Here is a 23,603-nt window from a genome sequence, read left to right on the forward strand (position 1 = left end):
CCAAAACGCGGCAGCAACAGTGAAAGAACAAAAAGGATTGCCGTCGTTTTTTTCGCCCACGTTTCTTGCGCCTCACGATATCTGGGTTCGTAACTATGGTTCAAATTCACGCACCTGGAATCCAGCACCCGGCAGGTGAAGCAGAACCAACGAAGGGCTCGCCTTTTTCGGCTTGGCCCGCCCCCGTTTATGTGCCGTTAAAAGTGCGTAAATATAAATTGTCAAGATTAACCTTCCCAGCGGCCCGTTCCATGCCGTGCGGGGGGTGGAGCAGGCGCCCCTTATCGCACGCGGCAACGCCTGCGATTAGTCGAGAAGGGAAGAAATTAAGGCACTCGCTTTCGAAGAAAACAAGCCCCACGGGTGTGCTGGCTTAGGGAAAGGGCTCGGCAGCATTTCCGGTACTTGGCGGCCTTACTGCCAATTTTCAGTCGTTGTTTTTTTCGTTACGAGAGGGATTAAGTTTGGCAGTTGTAAAAATTTAAACACCCGCCACTTGTTCACCAGCCGGCTCGGGGGCCGGTTCGTAATCGACATTCGCAATCACTCCATTCTGTTCGGCGTTTCGAGCGACCCTTTTCGTAGTGTATTTCTTCGACAATTTGCGGTACCGTAACGGTGCTGAATCCAACGAATTGACCCTCGGAAGGCGAGCTCCGTCAGAGCAGCTTTTCCCGGCCCACGATCTACGAGCCTTGCGGAGGCCCCCGTTGGACGACTTTGCACGCGCCCTTATCCGTTGCATAATTAACCCGTAAATGTGTTCCCCGTCTGCGATAATTTGATTTCACAATTGGCCACACAATGTGCACGTGTTGAACGGGAGGGCTGGAACCCGGAGGGACGCCCGCCGCCCGATCGAACCGTGCCCTTGTCCCCTGCCTGAACCCTCTTATCGGATGAAATCTGAAAAGAAATTGGCATTTTTTTACGTTCGTTGCTTCGTGTTCTTTTATTATTCTCTGCCCCCGCGTACCCTGGGCGCTGCTTGAGCCGCTCGTTCCATCTTACGTTCTGATTTAACTTCACCGTTCCGAAATAAGTGCTCCCACCATGAGCCCAACCCAACCCCGTGGCACTTGGTTTCTTAACTCTGGAAAAGAAGGGGCGAATTCTTTTCGCGAACCACCCGGCAGCGGTGGAATTGGGCCAGAGAAAACCGTGAAACGTGATTCTAATTAGCACAAAGTGCATCGCCGTGAATGACCGTCAGCGAAGGACGGTAGCGATCGGTGGCAGGCCAGTTACGGGCCGCGGAGGTTTATTTAAGTCCGTCACTTGGCGTTCGCAGTTTTTTTTTTTTGGTTTTCTTTCTTTTCGCTCAAGCAAGAACGTCCTGAACGAAGGCGGAACGAAGAGTCGGTTTACGCAATTTAAAGCATTCTTCGTATAGCGCGAATTAACCTAGAATTGTAGTCATTTTAGTGAAACGACGAACGAATGAAATCAAGGAAGGAATTTACTTCTGAGCCTTGAATGCAATATATACTATCAATTTATGTAAGTGGTTCATGCACTTTCAACATTGTTATTTTACAGAAAGCTTTGAGGTTAGTTGTTAAAAACCGGGTATTAAAGAATACATTAAACGAATAACGTAGATTAGTTACCGACAACCTCGAACTCATCCGTCACCTCCAAAAGTCGCTGTGAACTCCGAAGGTGCGCTAATGCCGTAGCACTCAAAAACTATTTCTTTAAGATCCAGAGTCTAGACCGGCAGATAATACTTTTTTGCTCACAAGCATTAGTTTAAAAGTCAAGAATCCCGCAGAAAGCCACCCTGTGGCAGAGTGTGGTAGAAAACTTGCCCGTATCTCGCTCCCGATGGCACCGTAAGACAAAAGACGCGGACGAAGCTTTCTTGTGAAAACTCTCGTGACGTTGCTATGCATGTCCTGTCACCGCCGTCGTTGCCGCACACAACGGACGGCTGATGGCGGTTGATTGGCCAACCAAAGTTAACCGAATGTGGTCGCCGAAAGTCGAAAACGACGAACGCGAGCCATAAAAGCTCAAGAACCTGAAAAGTGGTTGCAGTTTGTTGGCTCCTGCCACATCGTGCTGGAATGTTTTTCATCCGATTCTTTATTTTCACTCTTTCGCTACAGCATGTTCAATCGTCTGTGACATTGTCGGAGCTAGAGCTGACTTTTGCTTTGCGCGTCGTCTCATTCTAGCACTCAGCTCGGGGTTTCAGCGTAAGCGCCACGGTGACATTGATACGTTTATGATCACATTCTGTGTTTCAGTTGGCTCCATTGACTTTCCGCTCTCGCAAACAGCCGCAACACAGTTTGGGGTTGCAATTTCGAATAAATATCATTTGTTTTCCCGACTGTTCTTGGTTCATCCTTCGCGGTTGCGTGGTGGTGGCGCGGCCTGTGGAAGCAGAGGGCGCATAACGCCACCAGCCACCAGACCGTGAACACATTACTTCGCCAGATCGTAGAACGATGCAATCAGTCACTTTAATCTTACCGTTCAACGACTCGTACCTTTAACCGCTCCACTTGACCTTGAGTCTGTCCTCGAGGCTTGGGCAGGTGCGTCGAGAAAAAGAAACGTAAAAAGTAACAGAACCGAGAGCAAAGTTTTAGAAGGGAAGGAAAAACACTAAAACTCCTGTACTCTTCATTTGACGGTGGAGGCGCATGGTATTCCACGAAGCTGTGGAGACGCCTAGTGTTTCACGCTGCTATGTTGCTACGTGAACGGAACGCGCCCAATCTGAAGTATTACGATGAATAATGATAAAACAATAAGCTAACAACTTATCATTTATCACGGCAATTCGTACGAAGGAAGCCTCCATGTACAGTTATTGTAAAACGAACAGTAACTTTATGATTCTATTATTGAACCCCAATTCAGCGTGGGTTGGGAAAACAATATTTTAAAACAATCATTCTACAAAGATTTGTTTTTGTTCATTTAATTTAATCAACCGATTCATTGACATCTCGAATATTCACTTGGATTGCATCCATGCCTGGCTTAATGCGACAATTGAATCTACGTCAATTGCTATCAACTTACTAAATCAAATTAAAGTGGTTCCCTCTTGCACACTGCTTTAATGAACCACCTGAAGTGCGTCAACAAGCGGGCATTTGTCTTGAGGCACCATTTGTTGAATCAATAATTTCCTAAGACACTCAACTGTTTGCATCTGCCGCCACCCACTAGCCAATCATAACATCCTCGCCGAACCGTCGCTTCGAACGCACGTCGTCGTCGTCAACGTCACTTAATCAGCCCAATTCCGGGCACCCGGCCGCACATCGATTCTGGTGGGATTTCGTTTTCCATTCCGTGCGGTTTCACTTTCCAATCAATCTCAAAGCAGCTCATTTTTCTTCGTTTTCCCTTTTGTAATACTTTAAAAGGCTTTCTTTCGCACCGACGCCAGCTTTAGAGCTTGCGGACATCGACAAAAGAGCTCTAGGACGTCGGCCTGCGATTCGGCGCGCCTTCAGCGGTGCTCCTACGGCAAGGCAAACGGTAAATTCCAACGACTCCAAGGAGGCAGACGAAAAAAGAGGATCCACCTTGAAGATGCTACGGGCTCCTCGAGTGACAATGACGATAGAACCTGCGAAACGTCAACAAGTTCTCAATCAATCATTGTAGGCGAAGTGTGAGATAAACATTTTTTCTTTCTCTCTCTCAAACTCTCTCTCTCTCAGTCTCTCAGTCTCTCTCTCTCTCTTTTTATTTCCCTATCTCCTCTTGCTCGACGGATACTGACGGAGCTCGTCTCTAGCAGCCACTTGGCTCGACACGTTCCGTTGATTCATTCATCAAACACACGGCCAATGCTGACAAACGACCAGCGAGCAAACGAACGTCTGTGTCCACGAGTCGGAATCACGCCGGGACGCTGCGAAGATGCTGTGGTGCCAGTACTGGTGCTACGTCGAAAGGACGAAAGAAGGATGTGATTATTGTATGCCCAGAACAAACAGCTCGTACAAACACCATCCAATAGTAACAGCAAAATGTTCGGCCAGTACGGTGAGCCAGCCTGTGCAAGGATGCCACTTTTGTTGTTGGTGTTGTTTTTTGCTTCTTCGGAAAGTCCTTGGTCAAAAAAGATACCAGCAGCCGCAGGCGAACGAAAGCAAAAACACTCTATTTATCGCCTCGATACTTAGGGCTTAGCTGTAGGGACGAGTTGAAGATGCTACTCACAAGCTGTGCCCGGAAAGCTTGTGCTAAACTAGTTAGTTGAAAACGGCCCGTCGAAACGAAACAATTTAGATTAATAAGTGGTGAAAAAAGCAAAAGAAAAGCGTAAAATATTAATCAATTTTCAAACTTTCTGGCCGTCAGCTACCCGTATCTTCGTTTAACTTTTTTTTCTTACTGTACTCTTACCATATTTTGTACGGAATAGAAAAAACTGTTTTGTACGCTTTAAGAAAAAACATTCAAAACGGGAAACACCATACTGCAACGGTCGATAAAAGTCCACCGTTCGCCTGCGGCAAAACCCTCGGCAGATGGATGGTTCGTGAAACGAAAAATCAAAAACTTTTCACCAAAAAATCACCGGAAAAATGTGTTACTTTCTTGGCAGGAAGTAAAAACTGTCACTACAAAAGATCCGTTCAAAAACATTGGGTTGGCAAAGCGCACAAAAAGCTGCAATTAACATACACAGCATTTATAAGCCACCTGGCAAAAAATGGAGCTCGTTGCCAAAGCCTCGTTTACTGAAATGTGGCACAGCATTCGTCAGCGCTGAGACAAATTTTCCGGCCAAACAAACTACTTCCGTCCGTTGGGTTGTCAGCAGTGGCCATTGCCGAAAAACGTTTTTCTCCGGAAACCTTTTACCTTTTAATCTTTTTTGCATCACATTTGCCAAATATCGCAAGGTCGAAATAACTTCAACAGCGACATTTACTTTTTGGGTTGTACCAGTCGTTGTCATTTGTGAAAGCTTATTGCTAAAGTAAAAAATAACATAACTTATCAAATTCAAAAGTATGTACAGTTCAATTATAAAATAAAATGCCATTACTGTACCGTAAGATAAGCTGTTTGTAATTAAGTACAAGTAATACAATCCTAGAACAAACTTAAGTTATGAGTACTTATTTTATTTCGCGAAACTAACAACCTCTTTATTCAAAAACGATAGCATCGATGAAGCAGTCTCCTGCTTTTCGACTATTTTTGAAGGACATTTAAAACGGGATTTGGAAAGGACACTTGTATTCGACTATTTTAAAACCAATCGTTTTCTGATCCTTTTAGTAATCACTTACCATGTTTCTCCTTGTCCAGCGCCGCTTGCTGCAACCCGAATGTACACTGCACAATGATTATGTGGATGAAGATGATATTAAACACGCGGTTGAACCGAATGGCCACGTTGTACTTCATTTTTCGCCGCATTTCGTCGCCACTAACTGCACGGTGCACCTTGCGACTGGCGTGTATTTGATTAAACTCTCACTTGTTTGGTTTTACCACAACTGACGAGCCACCGCAGGGGTTGGAACCGCCATCGGAGCACCGAACGCATCGACTTATCTATTGCCTAACACTCGCACACTGACACAATTATCAATCTGCTGTAGCCAGCCTACTTTGGCTCGCCTCTGTTTCGAACAGCCACTTCATTTTTCATTTTTATTTTCGCACAAACACACGAATCACTTCAGGGATCGGGATCACTGGCGTTGCCTGACGGAAGGAAAAACGAGAAGCATGAAATTTAGTAGACGGCTCTTTTCACAGCCCCCTTAGCTCTTAGATCCCGTGCCGCGATTGCGCCAATCAGTTAATTATGTTTTACGATCGACTTGCGAGCCAACTGCAGACGCGGGGCGCACAATGTTGCAACATTTTTCACACTGTCCCCGGCTGAGCCGCACCGGAAACATGTTATCACTTTATCACCAAGTGGCTTCCCCTCTCGGCCCCGGCGGACTCTGCTGGCTGGCTGCGGGTCTGTTTTCGCTTTTCAAATCGATAAATTATCGCCTCCATCGATGAAACTCGTCCCGTATTGGCCGCCACCTGGAACGGAAAAAGGGGGAAAAGGCGGCAAAAAAGCGCTGTAAGTATTTGTGCTCCGAAATGGTGTCAAAAAAAGGATTGAAACTTGAGTTATGGAGCGGCGGGTCTCGGGCACGCCTGACCCCACCGGATCCTAGCTCACTGAAAGGGGTGGGAAGTTGGGGCAAAAGGGCGCAGGGCAAATGGTGCCAGCGTGCGCCGGAACCGAATCTCGTGTGTGTGTGTGTGTCGTGAAGAAACTTAAATTATGACACTGTCCATAAAATATGGCCCAGGATTAAGTGTAGTGAAATACGAGACAAACAGTGGTGCCGAGGCTTTCACAGTTTATGTGACGTTTTATGAGGTCCTCCAGTGCCGCTCGACCCCTCCCCCCTCCCCGGCACATAGGCCGGTTGGCTAGCGCGCTCAAAAAGCGGGCTCGGGGCCGAAGATGTTGCCGAAACATGGCAATAAAAATGTCTTCCCCAAACAGTGTTAAGCCGACGCGGATGTCAATGAAGATATAAAGTAGTTTATTTGTGCCGTGCCGGGCCCTGCCCCGGGTGGTCGAAAATTTTACACCGTCTGCGCATTGTTAAATTAATTTCCCACTTTTATACCCCCGGCCGGCTCCCGACCGAGCGTACGGTCCAATAAATTGCTCCGCCGTGTCTTTGGGACCACCACACGTCAGCACACATTATTTGGAAAATTAAAACTATTTTAATACCTGCAAGTAAACCCGGACTTTGCGCAACAAAGTTATAGCTGTCACACACACACACGGGTTGTGGAAAATCGTTTTTGGTTTCAGCTTTCCCGCAGCCCAGAAACCGGGAAAAACCGGAGACCGGAAACGCTCCGGAAAACTTCAGCTTCCTGGGCATACCGGACCAAGCTAGGTTTTGGGCAAACGGTAGTAAAAAAACAACAGACACCACCGCACTGCACTGCACTGAGGGAGTAGCATAATCGTTCTAATTAGTTGGGGGACAGCCACTAAGCTATGTGTCCAGGGCCACACGAGGGACACGATGCACCACCGACCACCAACCGGTTACAGGCTCGACGTGTTGCCGTTTTTTTTCGGTTCTCCACAGTGCTCCGCCAGCTGGTGGCGAGAGTTTCCCCGAGAGGTCCCGGGTGAACTCTCGTTTTCCCAATTTCCGGTGTAAACTTTCACGGCTACCGAAGCCGGTATCGATAGAAAATTGCTTTTCCCGTTCGGCTCCAGTTTGCGGCGGCGGCGGCGGGGGTTTGGCTCGAGTTGATGGAGCAGCCCTCGGTTCCAAGGGAAATTTAACCAACCTCCGGCGGTGGGTGGTGGCAAGGCCCGAATTCCTGGACCCCTCCCTGGGGTACGGTAATATTTGAATTTTTCCACGCTCCCCGTGCGTCGTCGGCTCCCGTTGGTGGTGGAAATAGAATTTTACTATTTCTATTTATGCGTTTGTTCCGCCAGCTTACGGCTGTTGGAAGTTGGAGGCCGATGCCGCCAACTGCTGCCCCTGGAGTGTATGGAGGATCCACCCCACCACGTGACGGTACGTGAGCGCTGCGTTTCCGCTTCCCACGGGCTCTAGTTACAAATTCGATTTTTCGGCAACAGAATTCACGTGCCGGTGCCATTTGGCCGGGTGCGGGTGTGGTTTCCACTTTTGACTTGGGCCGAAAACTTGTTTCATCATCCCATGCCCATCATCGTCCAGCGAACAGCGGAAGTCACGTGGCGGCTTCGAGCCGTCTTCGGGAGCTCCATGAGCTACGCACGCAACTCTTTGCAAGTCCAACAAATCGATCAAAAGCAGCGGCAGCGTCAGGATTCGATCCGCTGATCCTGCGATAGCATGCGTGCGTGTGTGTGTGTGTGGTGGTGTAGCTCACCGAAAGCAGTTCCGTTTTGCGACAGGTTGCTCCGAAATCGGATCACCCCGGAACATCCGGATTGCCAATGCCAAAGCTCGGGAAGAACGGATCGCTAGTTCCGCGTTGCTCGAGGAGAGAAAAGTTTTCGAGAAAAACTTTCGGCCTCCTTCCATCGCCATTGCTCGCACCGGGCGAAGCAGAATAAGAAAACGGCAAGAAGTCTCGCTTCCGTTTCCGGGATTCCGGGAAATCGCAATTCAAATACCCTGCGTCCACGACATGACTGGCGGGCGGCCCACTCGGTATGCGGTCCCGACTTCATACATATTTATCAACTAACATCATTAGCAGTAATCATTCCGTTTCGTCCGTGTGTACAATCTTGGCATCTCCGATTGGCTTTCGATCCGAGCGCCGGGTGCACGCTCCGCGGTCCCGGGACCGTTCGGGTTCCGGCTTCTTGGCACTTTTTGCTCTTCGCTCACCCGCTGCGATTGCGATCGCACTATTTACACCCACATGTCGGTCGGTCCGTGTATTGGCGTCCACCGGAAGAAGGAGCCACCAAGAACGGTACAGGTTTCAGTGGGTCAGCGACAGAAGTGGTCGCTCGCGCACCGCACCCCGCCATGCATCATTGTTATGCGCCGTATGCTGCGCCCTCCCGTGCCGTGGCCGGGCTGTTAGTCGTCAAACAAAAGGTGAAGAATCTGTTTGTCATCAGCGCTGCGGGGTCGCAGTGCGCAGGGCGATTGGCGAGTGTCGAAGGCGAACTAAAACCTTCATTTAGATTTGGTACGTGGCCGGCGACGTGGTCTGTGAGCTTCCCATGGCAAAGGGGGGGCGGGGGTAGCGGTGAACGCGTTGGGCCGGATGTCCTTTGTGTGGCGGACGGGAAGGATATTATCATGACACCCGCACATTACGGCACGGTTCAATTGAGTGGTTTGATCCTGATTGATTTCTCTGCCCGACTCGAATACGCGATGAGCTTTGGTGTGTGTGTGTGTGTGGTTGTGTTACGAAATAGCACGCATTTCCGTTTCGAATGTGACCCTTTAACAGGACACGAACGGATCGGTTGCAAGCGTTATCGATCTCAGTAAAGGCTAATTTAAGCGTGAAGACCGATTTTTTTTCGATTTCGCGAATGCGTTTTATCGTGCAGTTTGTATCAAAAATTCTTCTGTTTCTCTAACTTTTTACTTATAATAACAAGATGGGACAAATTATTTACCTTCACTTGATATTGTGAGCGGTAAGTAAAACGAAGATTTCATCCTTGGTCCTATCAAACTTTGACGAGCGTCGCGATCTTGAAACGTTTCATTGTCATAAAAAATGAAACATTTCAGTGTCCAATTTTCACAAAACTAATGGCGTGCGTGCCTAAAGGAAGCTCCTGATCTGATGCTCTCCTTACATATTCTGTGATTTAAGGAAACACTGTCAAAGGAAACTCTCCACTTTATTCCACCATTGAGTATTGAATTGCGATAATATAAGCACTCGATTGACTCACTCGAATGTGGTACTAAATTTTCAATTGAGGATTTGGATCCTCCTATGCATTTGGTTTCGTTTTAAGTGAGGTCCTTCGGTAGAAAGAAAATTCTTAAACTTCTTTAACTACACCTATCGTGCTGTAGAGTGCTGCCACAATCTAGTTGTGTGTTCCGCAAGTGAGCTTACATCCGCTCCGGTTCGGTCCCACAAGAGCCCACCGTTCTCGAAACGGTGTCACCTTCAGTTTTCTCGTCCCCGTCCTTACGCATTCTGCAACAACTAGCGTGGCGCCCGTGGAACGTCGATAACAAATCCATCCCCGAGAGTACACAAACACACACATAAATAACGAACCATTTCCGGGGGGAGAAAACGGAACAAAATCAATTTGGCAAATGGAATCAAATCAGAACCGGACAAAACTGACCGGGGTCCATTCTTCAAGCGAGCGTTTAAAGTAACGACAGCTCGTCTTGTCCTCGTCTGTGTCTCCCAAATGGATTTCCGTTAAGATCCGAGCGAGCCACGAGCGGGACCGCTACGGAAGCGTCTGGGGACTTGCAGTTTCCGGTAAAGGGAGTCCTCCTGTCCGGTGGTTCCGGTTGGTGGATTGCAAAGTTCTGCTCGAATCGTCCCTCATTTTCTCCCGAACGGCTCCCCGAATCGAAAGTAGAGTGGCAGTGAAACGGATTTGCTTGCTAACTCACTGTGACAAACGAGTCAAATGTATCCTCCATTACACTGCCGTTCGCCGAGATTACCGATAAAAAGGATTTTCTTACCGTACCACCCGACCCGAGACCGGGGCACCTTGGGCTTTCGCAAAGGATGCCGAAGTTTGGTCGTGCCTGGCCTGTGGCATTCTCAGTGCATCATCGGTATTGTCACCAACACCAGCCACCCCGCCCGGTAGAGTGGCCGGCGGCCATCTTTACAAGCGGAAGTGCCCGGTTCACAAGTTTGCCCGACCAACCCGGAATGGAAAAGGTACCGGAAAAACTTTGATCCACACTTTCGAAAGCCGGCGGCCAAACTGAAATCGAATTTGCTACATTTACACTTTCGATAAGCTGCCATTGCCGGGACCTTGCAAACACACACACACACGCACAGGGGACAGGTGCGCCGGGGGGCTCTGTTGGAAAAATAGGGACGGACAAAAAGTAGGCGTCGCAAAGTAGAATCAAATCAAGACGAAGAACGTCTTCATAATGCCAAACTGGCCCCATTCAGTCACCTTTCCGTTCACTTTATTTCCGCCCCAAGATTCTGCTATCGATTAGCCGGTGAAGACGCGGAACCTTTCCAGAAATTCCAAAGCGAACGGTACGTCGTTTTCAAATTAGATTCTTCGGCTGGAGGACCGGCCGATGGGCCGATGGTTGGAAATCGGAGCCTCGATAATGGATGGGCCCTTCGAAAGCAAAAACAACAATCTAATTAAATCGTATTGATGTTTTTTTTTGTTTCGTCGGTCGGTTCGTCACAACATTCTTGCGATGGCCCAAAACTCGACATTCGATCTGGGTGCGAGGTTCAGCCACCGATAGCATCAGGTTACCTTTGAAGTAACGGTTGCGGGCCATGCTGGTGAAGGACGAAAACGAATTGGAGCCAAACCGTTCCAATTCTTCGTCAGGTGTACGCATGTTGGTGCTGACCGTACGTCGGATGGTGAGTTTCGTTATCAAGTGGTGTACCTTTTGTAATATTGTAATCATCCTGAGCATTGGCCTTCGCTTTTCCGTTAATTTCGGTTGGTCGGTCGGTTTTTCTATACAAAAATGAAAAAAGAAAACATTTCCGGGCGATCCATCGCTTAAAAAATGAACACATAGCGTTCAGCACGTCGAGCAAAGGCAATTATTTCAAAATTTTGACTATGGTTGTTAACAATATTAGATAACTCCTTGTGCGATTATTTTTCTACTATTCACAATTTGTGTTCATTTGTATTACGAGATAAATATTTACAACTTCACGCCAATTCGAACAGTGAAGGTGCGTCAAATTCAACTAAATTATTATATCCACATCAGCTATACGCTAATTTGGCGTAAGTTTTATTCGAAAAGACATTAGGATGTTTTTAATGTGTCTAGATAACTGTGGATCAAAGTCCAGATTTCGTTCGAATCGTGTTGCTATTTGGCAAACAAATTTCGCCCGCTTGATAATTTATTCACGAACACACAACAATAACGATAATGTGTTTGCGTGCTGCCCGTTTCCTATTCACATCCCTGGCCCTTGCCCTGTGACGTCAATCCGTGAATGTGTGTTTCCAGAACGAAGCCGAGCGGCGTATGTCTTTCCACCGAAAACGCCATAAACAATTCAACCAAACCACACACACAGAATCGCTACCGGGCCGGCTAATGCCACCAACTGGAAAACGCGTTCACCTGCGATGGATGGAAATGAACCGAGAAAAGCTTCTCATTCTCACCGCACCGGAGCAACCCCGAAACCCCGGTGAATCAGCGCCTCTTCCGAGCGTAGCGCCTTCTAACCATTGTTTCTGGCCCCCTTTGCCCACACACTGGCTCGTCCAAGCGAGCGTAAATGGAAATGATTTATTCAGAGCATATTGCACATGAGAACCGAATTATGTTCATGAGGAATGATTGATTTTGAGTTTTCTTCTTTTTACTTCCGTTTTATTTTCTTGCCACTTTACAGCCAACCAGCGAGCCAACTGCCAACAATATACCACCGGCAATCGGTGAGATTTTCCACGCTTTGCAATCCCTAGGTTCCGGGGCCCCGGATCGATCGTCCGGATGATTGCTGTGAGAAGTTGCGGAACATTCTGGCTCGATTGCAGCGAGATCGAACGGATAGAGCACCGTTTCTCAGGCAGCAACCGGAATGCCCAGGACTCCCAGGAGCCTTCAGGTGAAGGAAATCAGCTTGGACGTAAGATAATTCCATCGTCTTCGATTGGGAATAGCTTATCAATAAGCGATGTTTCAGATGCACGTTATTCGTTAGCCGCAAGCTCGAATATTACAATCCACAGAGGTAATCCATACCGTGAGCATTAAGACGGACACGAACCTCAAACGGAAGTGCATGGTATATGCTTCAATAACAAATGTTTTTTGAACAACAGTTTATATTTTGAAGTCGAAAAAAAACGGTATTAATTAAAATGATATTTGTAAAGTATAAACTCAAACCAGAATTGCGCGAAGGGAAGCGTAAAACCTCTTCCTGGAAAACCACTGCATCCAGAGGTTTGTTTTTCGTTTCGATTGACTATATATTTTTAAACATACGACCATCTAACGCACGCAACAGAGGGCCGCGCCAAAGTTTCGGTATCGTTATTTCTTCCGAATCATTGAATCAATCGCAAACATAAAACCCGGAAGCATAAATTAGTTTTCTCCAACTCGCCGGGCAAATAATGCTGCAAATCGTGTCGATTGCTCGCCGTCGACCCACTTTCGGGGCCGATTTTGTGGAACTATTTGTTTTTCCGGAACTATCGGAAAATAATTTTAAACTAACAGGGAAAAAAATGAAACAGGCCTCAAATGGCTGCCGAACCGAAATGATGAATTTTTACTGTTTCATTTCCTTTCTCGGAGGCTGCACACTTGCGTGAGCTTGCGTGTGTGTGTGTGTCTGTTTTTCCCATTAATCACCATATTGCGAGGCGAGCATGCCACGTAACGCTTCCACGTGGGCCGAGCAATAACTTTTATTCTCTACCGATTGAATAAAATTTATGTGCCGACCACAATTTACTTTATGCCGGTAATGATTTTTTGAACTTTCCAATATCCTCACACCGTCAACACACACACACACGCAAACACCGGCACTGGCCCCTTTTTGGGGAACATGGTGCGCACTCGTTCTGTATTTCGGTGGGTGCTGCGGAACGAAGCCGAAAAGTCGATGCATTTATGTGGTGCAACGGTGCAACGCCGGAGCGATGCATCACCGAAGCGCACACCAGACGTATAAAAATTCACGCGCATTTACGGGTGGCATCGTTTTGATTTGTTCGTTCCTGTTTTTTTCATCCTGGCTGTCTCCGGTAGCGGCCATATATTGGCCCATTTTCGTATTTCAATTCGTTTTATGAGCATCCGTGCGCGGCCGGTGGCGGCCCCGGCCGGACTCTGGACTCCATTTGCATTTCACACACGGATTAATGCACTCGAGCATAAGTAACAGTCACTCATTGCCGGATCAATCAAATTTATTGGTACTTTTATCCGATTTTCCAATGTTCGGTCGCCCAGCGCTGGAAAGGGTGGCCGTTTTCTTCTTCACCGTTAACCTGCCCGTGAGCTCGGCAGCGGAAACCTCTCATTGTCGATTTCTTGGTCCACACTTTATTGGAGGTTAATTTCATGCCATGCATATCGCGACCCCCGAAACTGGGTCGCGCGTGGTGGCCAAATAAAATTTATTTTATAACAGTCCCTTTCTGTCCACGTACGTGTACGTGTGTGACGATTGCGTGAGGAACTACATTAACAAGGGCAATTTAAATTAATATGTTCTCTGCAGAATGTTCGCCACAGCTTCAAATGTGACATTTTATAGCACTCAATGTTCGGATCGGCCGATGAGCTCCGCAATTCAAATAGTTTGCGTATCGATATGCGAATCGAGTAGCGAAAGGTCTGATTTGACCCCGATTGCAGTAATTTGCCCTTAAAAATGCCAAAAATACATCGGAACGTAACTCAGCTTCGCTAAAATATATACATCCAACTATGGGCAATCCACCAAATGCTCAAATCAACAGTTTCTAACTCATGCTGAATATGCTGCCTTAATATGCATCCGTGTTGAGCATGTCCTTGCCGTTGGCCCATTGTACTGTATTGTAATTTTTTTAAAGATCAATAACCTTAATCCTAGACCTATTGATGTTTTTATTGTAGTACAAGTTCTTTTTCAGACGAATTTCTTTCTCTGGAAATTCATTGCAAATATGCCACTAACCTAGCGTAACTACTCGAAGCCACTTGAACGTGAATTTAAACATTGACAGTGATCAAACTGAACCCCTTCTACAGAAATGGATAATGAATAGATTTACTTTTCCTGCTTCGTCCAGCAACCGGAAAACGCCGCCCAAAGAATCGCACTGTCCATTACTGGGCTCTTCAGAAACCAAGGTTTAGGAATCGGCCGATTCGGGGTGGGTCTGTACCGAGCCACGTTATGGGCACGAGAGCCGGCAAAAGGGGACGATTTTTGATCCATTTAAACGTGCTCGGAATAAAGAGTGACCCATTTCCGTTCCACGGTACACCCATGGCCAGTGGCACTCAACATACAAATTGATGAAGAGTCCGCACGGTCCCTCAGACGATGATGATGATGATGATGGAGAGGCGGCGATTGTGTCAGCGGTTTGTGACCAAAGCTGTTCTGCCGATCTTCAGCACACAAACCTGCGTCTAACCTCGGAACCGCCCCCCTCCCCATGCCTCCCTGCAGTCCCATGGTAATCGTTCTCCCGTTGCCGGAAATCGGTTTATGCTGCGGTTTGTTTCACGAGCTGAAAATATGCCACGGTTTACGTTTTGGTTCGTTTATAATTCATCCGTTGTCTGGGTTGCGATTATTTTCTGCCAGCGTCCCCCCGCCGGCCAACACACCACCAGCGTTCCTCCGCCCGCGGTGAGCAGGATGCTGGCAGGCGTATCCTTCCCGTACGTCGAAAGCAGTGCAAGGAAGGTAGGGTTTCCGGTCTTTTTTATGTGCGAACAGCCGTCCCATATGGCAAATTCGTCATTTCTTCATTTGGGCGCCATTCGCGTTTTATGCTAGGCGTACCCACTTGGCGTACCTGCATGCGAGTCCTTGAGTCCTTGAGTTCCGGCGTTGCTTAGTATTCATCGCCTGCGCAACAAGCGTGCTCGCTCGCAGTCGCGTATATTGCTGCGCAACCAGTGCGATGATGATAAAACACTTAAGTAACCCATCATCCTCCGGTGGGGTTGCTCTCTGTCCCACGCCAAGTACATCTCAACGCTCTACGTTTTTGTGCGGTGAATCCTGCCAGCGACGACAGGTCGCTTCTGAGGCCTCACTGTTCTATCGAGTGTAAAACAAGAGCGGCGAGAATTTCAATAACAGGCAGGTGAATAAACAATTGGAGGTATTTTATTTTTCATGTGATAAAAATTTGCACCATTTGCCTACATCGTGCGTGACCAAAATGTCAAAATGAACTTTTAGATTCGGTGCCTTTGCTAGCAGTGTTCGTTCAATAGGATTCACACGGCGGCCTTCACGAAGAGCACCGCAGAGTTCGCTGATTTAATTTAACCGAAAGTGGCATAAACCCTCTGACAGGGCCGTCGGGGTCCAGTAGTCAAATCGATCCAAAGTGTCATTTCAATTCGAGAGCAACATAACCTTACACGTGAACGCGCGTCTGATTTAACGCTATGAAATTTAAAATACCTGCGTAATATTCATACCCGGGCAGGGATAATATTCATATCACTTTTTATCGTTCGCACTGATTTGCTCTTAATCAGAGAGGGGAGCCAATCGTTGATGGCTAGTATTTGATTTTGAGTCGCTACTGAAGCCAGTAAAATCGATCACTTCTAGCGCTCCCGCCCCATGGATGACGCTAGGTCGATGCCTAATAAGGTATTTATTAATTCAGCATCATGAGAATCGCGTTGTTGGCGCTAATGAAATAATTAGCTCGTCCTAGTGAGGGACGGACACAAATTCGATCTGTTCGAATCACACTGGACGAAAAGACACGGCAGCCGCTGTGGCTTTCGGTGCACGTGTACGCGCACTGCGAAACTTAATTTTATTTGGATCCAAACCAAACCGACCGCATAGTATGTTGCCTCGAATCTGGCGAGAAAGCGCCCGGTGCTTCTGTCCCTGTGGGGCTAACATTAGCACTCAAATAACACTCATCCATTATACCCATCGTAATGACATCACGCCTGGCCCAAAATAATAAATGCTAATCGACATAATGAATGCTGAATATTGGAGCCATTATCGAATTCATTTATAACGCTGCATCATTGGTCACTTTTTTTCCATGTGTGAAAATATTGCATGTATGTTTTGCTAAAAGTTAATACAACTTGAATGATTGATTGAATGATAATAAATATGTCGAATCTTTCCCGACAAAGCCGTAATGCAAGAAGGATACGAGACATTGCGAATTCAACGACTGAAGAACGCCACGCTGGGACTCGACTTCGCAAACGTAACCCATACACGGAGTTCCCATATAAATGTAACAAAAAATTCAGTAAAATTCGGGTTGTTTTCGAACAAATCGAACCAAATTCAGGCAGGCGGGAGTTTTTGGGAACGGAAAATATTCTGATAAATGTATGAAAGCCCTTACCACTTTACAAAGGCGGGCTCTCTTACAAAATCTGGGTAATCTGGCTTCCGCAATACTCGGATAGCTTTCAAGAAATTAGAGCCAAATTTAGCTGGCGCGAGTTTTGCCATCGGGAATCGAGAAGGGAAGCCGATCAGATACGCCGGATCGCCGGATCATCGAGAAACGACAATGAATTGAAGCGTGGGATACACGTCGGGATCAGCAGCTATAACATACAAGGTGCAATTCAAAAATTCCAGGACTTTTATTAAAAAACGAAAACCATTGATTTTTTTTGAAAAATTTTATTGGTCGGCTGCAAAATAATCCCCTTCGGATTGAATACAGCGATTTGCACGTTCAAGAAGATTATCGAATGATTTTTTTAGGCCATCTTTTGGTACAGCGTTGAGAATGGTGGTCGCCGCCTTTTGAATGGCATCAACGTCAATATAGCGTTTTCCTTTCATGGCCAAATGAAGTTTTCCGAACAAATAAAAGTCGCACGGTGCCATGTCAGGCGAATAAGGTGAATGATTGATGCTTAAAATGCGATTTTTGGTCAAAAAATCTGTCGTGACTGTCGAACGGTGAGCTGGTGCATTATCATGCAATAATCGCCAGCTTCCTTCTTCGCGATATTCTGGCCGAATTCGTCGAATGCGTGATACCAAACGCTTCAAAACACTTACATAAAACACAGCGTTAACTGTTTGGCCTGTTGGAACGAATTCTTTATGAATAATACCCTTGGAATCGTAAAAACAAATCAACATTGACTTGATTTTTGACTTTTCTTGGCGCGATTTTTTCGGATTTGGCTCGTCTGGATGCTTCCATTCGCTGCTTTGTCGTTTGGTTTCGGGATCATATTGAAAACACCATGTCTCATCACCAGTCACGATCGAATACAAAAAGTGTCGGTCCTTTTTGGCCTCTTTAATGATGTCTTTTGAATGTTGAATTCTGAGGTCTTTTTCGTGTTGTTTCAATGTGTGCGGAACAAATCGAGCACAAACCTTTCGGTAGCCCAAATTTTCTGTCAAAATACGAAAAATCGATGCTGCAGATATTCCCAATTCTGATTCCATGTATTTAAGCGATGATTTCGGCTCTTTTTTGATGAATTCACGCACAATTTCCGTGTTTTCTTCGTTCACAATATCTCTTGGCCGCCCCGACCGTTCGTCGTCTTCCAAGTCCTCCCGTCCCTCTTGAAAACGTTTAAACCACTCGTGAATACGGCTACGAGATAGACAATCATCACCATAAACATGTTTCATCATTTGATGAGTTTCGGTAAAAGTTTTACCAAGTTTAACACAAAACTTAATATTGGCTCTTTGTTCAATGCTCATTTTTCGACCGACACAATAAATGTACTGTCACATTTGGCGCGATATCTCAGCTTGTATACATCCAAATGTCATAAAAATTTGACAGAACATTACTAATGGATAGACAAACAACCGATACAAATTTCAAAGAGATGGCGCTACTAGAAGATGGGAAATTATAAAAGTCCTGGAATTTTTGAATTGCACCTTGTAATGTCGGTAACACTCTATTTAACGACTTTATAGTTGTTTCTTTTTCAAAACAAAATCGGAAGATCGAATACAACAAATAAAAAACGGATTGCCGCTCAATTAGCTCGACAAACTAGTGATCTCTGTGCGTAAATTGTGTAACCCATGTGAAAAAAACGCTAAAATCGTGTGTTAAACATTTCAGCCCCAATTGTTGCCTATGTTCGGTTGTATTTTTTCTCTACAGAACTATAGTTATCGTTTGGTGGATTGGTGATGATCATCCAGCGTTTGGGCCTCTTCGTTAGTGCACCACGATATTGCCTTTGCAGGTCATTGTGTGAAACTCGTCAGTGTTCCACCGCAGTCACGAGATGCTCTAATATACGGAGCGAAACTTGGTGCTAATCCCTAACTTCAATTAATTAGCGCTTTGCAAGCCACTTCGGTGTGTTCGTGTTGGCTCGATGTCCTGCAAACTCCTGGCGACAAACGAACTCCAACTTGCAAAGAACGCAAGGCCCTGCACAGTTTGTTGATGTTTGCTCGATAGTAACCTACCCGTGGAATGCACCGACGGTTGCCACACTGGATCGTTTGCCACGATTTAGCTGGTGGAAGGTGGAAATTGGGCGCCAAGCACACTGTTGGCCTCCTTTCAGGGCCAAATAATCGCTGTGTGCCCACGGGAAATGTTTCATATTTTTTGCACTTTGCGCTTTCGCTTCACGTAACATGAGCCACCCTCACGCCGTCAGGGCGATGTGCACCGACCGACACCGAAAGTAAAGCTGCTTGCATGCCAAGTCGCCCTCTCGCTATCTGTCGTGCCTTTCTTGCAGTCAATTTATTTAGCTGTCGAAAGTTGTGTTTTGCTTCAAACCCGTTGCCCGCACTGCCCGAGGAAACTCCACCTTCCAAGAATCGGGCAGAGACAGAGCCCTCGGCGCACGGGGCTTTTGCAGTTTTCCCACCGCCCGTCCCCCCCGGGGCACCCTCGCGGCTGCTGATCGTTTTTCCATTTTGTCAAATTTTCTTCAACAGCCGCCGTCGCCAACCCGCGCCGACGCCCGATATCGGGAACCGGTGTCAGTGCCGCCGCCAGCAGACAGCCAAGAACCGTTTGAAAGACACTTTTGACCATTTGTTTTCCTTCGGAAACCGAAAACTGTGGTTGAAGTCTGCCGCTCGTTCGTGCAAACATTGGACGCCGGCCCGAAAAACCAATGGACGTGGTTTGGGGCAGGGATATGGTTAGTGTTTTGCTTCGGAGAAAATCAATTGCATGCACAATGGAATCCACCACGGGCGGAGAAGCGAAAGGGAAGCGCCCGGGAAGCCGAGGCAGCCACTCGACAGGTGCACAAACAGCATTACTGAAGCAAAGTGAAAAGGATCCGGCTCCTGTCTGTCGTTGCGTTCACTGGCTCGAGCATAAACTGTGCGAAAACATTAGAGCATGGGGGGAAACTATGCTTCGAGTGGGGCCCAGCCGGTTATTGAAAAACAAATGCCATGCTGTTGCATCCGTGCGTTGATCTGGCACGATAAATTACTATCAGACACTCGCTTACACGGCACGCGATGAGACACTGTGCTGCCGAGGCGGAGTCCACAGAAAACCGACTGACAGCCGTTCGATTTGATGGTATGATGGTAGACTTGTTGTTATTCTAATTGAATATAAAGTTCTTCGAAACAAAACTACTCGTTCAGTCATGTTACGTGACTCCATAGCCGGACTAAAATCAACAGTACGTGTTCAGCTTTAATATTTAATTTAACATTCAATAAAAAGTACAACATTGAAATGTACAGTGAATTCGGCGATTTAGAAAAGAAACTCCCTTAAAATTAATTCCATTACATGCACGATGTACGATACAATCCTCGACCTCGACTCTGCTCAACTCGACTTCAACTTATGCATCACTTTAATGTTGGACTCGATGTTTACTATTCAAGCCTAGAAAAAGGGTCCTGAAATTAGCACCGATCGTAGATCGTTCGATAGTGATTGACAGTTTCCAGGTGTTTGTCGCGTGAGGTCCACAGTTCCGCTTCCTATTTTAGCGTTTCCCCGAGCGCTCTCCACGGCGATCGATTTGAATGAGCTCCAAGCATCGTCGTCCTCCGCACTGGCTGCCATCAGTTTCAGATCATGCGACGGTTTACAATGCTTTTCAATCAGCTCGACAAAGGTTCGTGGTAATGATACAAAAAAGCCACCCAACGGGGTATCGAATTCGCCCTGAAAAGTCGTAACCCCGCTCTCGCAGTGACAAAGATGAAATGCGAGACCGAAAGCAACAACTCGCCGCATTTTCCTGGGAAGCAATAAACAGCCTCCGAGCAGCGCCGAGCCCAATTCGAACGGATTTGGCGTGTGAGTAGTTTCCGTCGGTGGCAGCCATGGCGACGCTACCACATGTCCTGCAGGCAAACTCCGGAAATCTTTCACATCTTACCGAGCACCGGATGGATGATCAAAGCTCCGCGAAACTCCGCGCGAAGGCGGCGCACCTTTGGCGGTGGCTCCGGGACCTGCTGCTTCTGAAGCCGCGCTGAGTACAATAGAATGCGCGAATGCGCATTTTTCTCGGTTGATCCCGTGGGTAGATTATTTGAGAGCCATCGTAAATCCGTCGGTGTGTTCTCCCTTTTTTCTGATTTTCATTGTGCTCAAAACGATAGAAGCTATTGTACGCCCGCATACAATGGGAAGTGTTCCGTGTATCCGCGTCTTAAAGAGAGAGAGTGAGGTACCTCATTTTCGATGAAGGCAAAACATTGTGGAGTCAAAACTACGGCTGGACAGTTTTGGCGGCTCTATTTTTCGCTGTATTAAGGGGCATAGTTTGCATTTTACGAAGGTGCCCAGCTTACTCGATTTCAACAGAATAAAGAGTGGCCAACTAATTTAACAAGGTACGCGACGGGATATGGGACACACACGAACCTACACACGGCAGAGCTTTATGGCCATATAATAAACAAAATCGCTCTCTAAAATATATTCGTCTTAACAGGTATTTAATCGAAGAATGTTGCAAAGAATCAACCGGTTTCAAATTAAAGCGGAGGCGCGGCACTAGAACCATGCCCTTAACTGGAGCACGCACCCGGCGCCCACCTCAAAGGATCTCCAAGAATCCAGTTCCATTGCCGAGCGCTCCAATTTCTTTGACGAACTCGTCCGCCATTTTCTATGAACCTTATTTCTCTTCATCAAACGCAGTAGGCATGGAAATAAAATGTGGGAGCCATAAATTCTTCCACTTGCAAGTAATAACTGTCACGGAATAAACACTTTCCTTTCGGCTCCCGGAAGGAGCGCCCTCGGGCGTGCCATAGTGCGAGGAATCTTGTAAGGAATCGCTCAGCCCCGGGCGACCGTGGGGAAAAGCGATGCTACTTTTACGCTCCATCCGTGCCTCCGAAACTTACGCCGAGCGCCGAGTGGCGGAGGCCAACGGCGACATGCCTGGCGCCGGAAGCGTGCGGCATACGGAAGGTGGAAGATGAGTTTATGAGCGCGCCCTCCAATGCATTCCAATGATGAAACGCGTGTCGGCGCACGCGGCGACACGGTTTTCCGATTACTTACACCGCCACCGAATGTGTCGTGCTCGTTGCCACGGCACACACACACACGTTCCGGTTCGGTTGGGGAGCATAAAAAGGAATTTTTACCTGAAGCGACGCGCGCGATAGGGAACCCGGGGTCGGCGATGACCCGCCCCCCGATGGTCCTTTTGGATCCTGCAGCCGAACAAGAAACTCATCTTCATTTTCCACCTCGGAAGTGAAGTGTTTGCCGAATTCTTCTTGGAACCCGAGCGAGCGAGTCGGCCCGTTCGGCTGGCAAAGACACCAGTTTCGGAAACAGATTTTTGGGGCGCCTGCTTTAGGCTTTTTTTATTTCTTCAACTTCCGCCGGATTCATATACGGAAAGTTTCCGCTTTTCCTGAACGAAAACTTTCTCGGAACGCAGAAAGTAACAAACAAAAAATTGGTTATGAATTATGAGCAGTGGCGTTCGTGCAAAGTTCATGATCAATGACAACTCATGGCAACCGGTGCCCGGCTGCCATGACAACCTGCACATCAACCCGGCAGGCCAGCAAGGCACAGCAGAAATAATTGCAACTCCCACTGCGAGGAAATAACACTTTTCTCCACAGAAACAATCGACGAGCGAGAGAGAGAGGGAGCGAGAGAATGCTAAGCTTTATGAAGGCACAAAGTTGTTCAATTAGTGGAAAAATTACGTAAAATTATGTTAGCGGCGCGCTAGTAGGCGTACAAAAAGCATAGAGAAAGAGAGAGAGAGAGAGAGAGAGAGAGAGAGAGAATAACTTAGGTTCTCCCTTCGATCGGCCTACCGAAGCGGCGAAGCTGTTCACGTACTGCACGTTTCGGAAGTAGTTTGCAAATGGGTGGCAAAAGAAAGGGCACCATAAACATGGAACCGAAATGAACAACAAACCCATTAGCGGTGGTGTGCCCCGACGGGAGTGGGGCGGTGTCTCCGATTTACGACTGCGATTGTTTATGGTCAAGGACTTGCCACCCCCGACAGCGACCGCGGGACGCCCGAAGGAGTCCGCCGTTTGGGACCTGCTTTGGGAAAGGTTAACGATATTTGCTGGACCACTTTTGTGGCTGAGCGCAAAGAAAACAACCACAGTTTTCTATTTTCGATTCGTACTGTTTGGCCCGGTTTGGCCGGCACTCACCTCACGGGGTGTTGCATTATGTTTCAACTGCTCAAACATCGATCGTATTTTGAACGTTTACTGGCGAGAAGGGGGTTTGCGGTCGATTTTATGGTGTTACTACTGTGGCCCAAAAATGACGCGAATCAATTGTTTGGTGCATCATGAACAGGACCAGATTTGTGGAGAGACAATTGTTGGTTTTTGTATCACAATAATGCACCTGATCACATGTAGGATCATTTTGCCACAAACGCGACTCATATTTATTTATTTATATATTTGGCTCGCTAACCTTAAGAGAGAGCCAGAATTTTTAAGACCGTTTATAAAATAGGAGCAATTATGGATAAATAAATAAATCCAAATATTTTTTGGCCACAATAGTAGGCCTAACAATGGGTCAACGACTTTGAGGGTAACTCTTAATCAATCCGATTCCGTATAGTAATATCTTTGTTCACCATGTCTATTAGCTCTTTCCGGTGGTAAATCTACGCTTTTTATGCAAGTAATATACACATTTTGTTTTATTCAATTTTATTCCAGTCGAGATTTGCCATTTATCAGCTCAATAAAAAATATTTTCAACTGTAAAATTCGCTTTCATTCGC

General features: G+C 46.9%; 1 protein-coding gene across 1 annotated transcript in view; it reads right to left on the reverse strand.

Annotated features, from left to right (window-relative positions):
• LOC128270755 (neural cell adhesion molecule 1-like) overlaps positions 1 to 11,036 on the reverse strand; it is a 137,776-nt gene extending 126,740 nt beyond the window's left edge. Inside the window, exons 1-2 of the mRNA XM_053008171.1 lie at positions 10,949 to 11,036; positions 5,277 to 5,420 (exon numbers count right to left, since the gene is read on the reverse strand). Coding sequence (XP_052864131.1) covers positions 5,277 to 5,420; positions 10,949 to 11,036 — 232 coding nt within the window. The remainder of the gene's footprint in view (positions 1 to 5,276; positions 5,421 to 10,948) is intronic.
• Between the last annotated feature and the right edge of the window lie 12,567 nt (positions 11,037 to 23,603).

The sequence above is a fragment of the Anopheles cruzii genome, chromosome 3 (genome assembly GCF_943734635.1).
Source record: "Anopheles cruzii chromosome 3, idAnoCruzAS_RS32_06, whole genome shotgun sequence".
Classification (NCBI taxonomy): domain Eukaryota; kingdom Metazoa; phylum Arthropoda; class Insecta; order Diptera; family Culicidae; genus Anopheles; species Anopheles cruzii.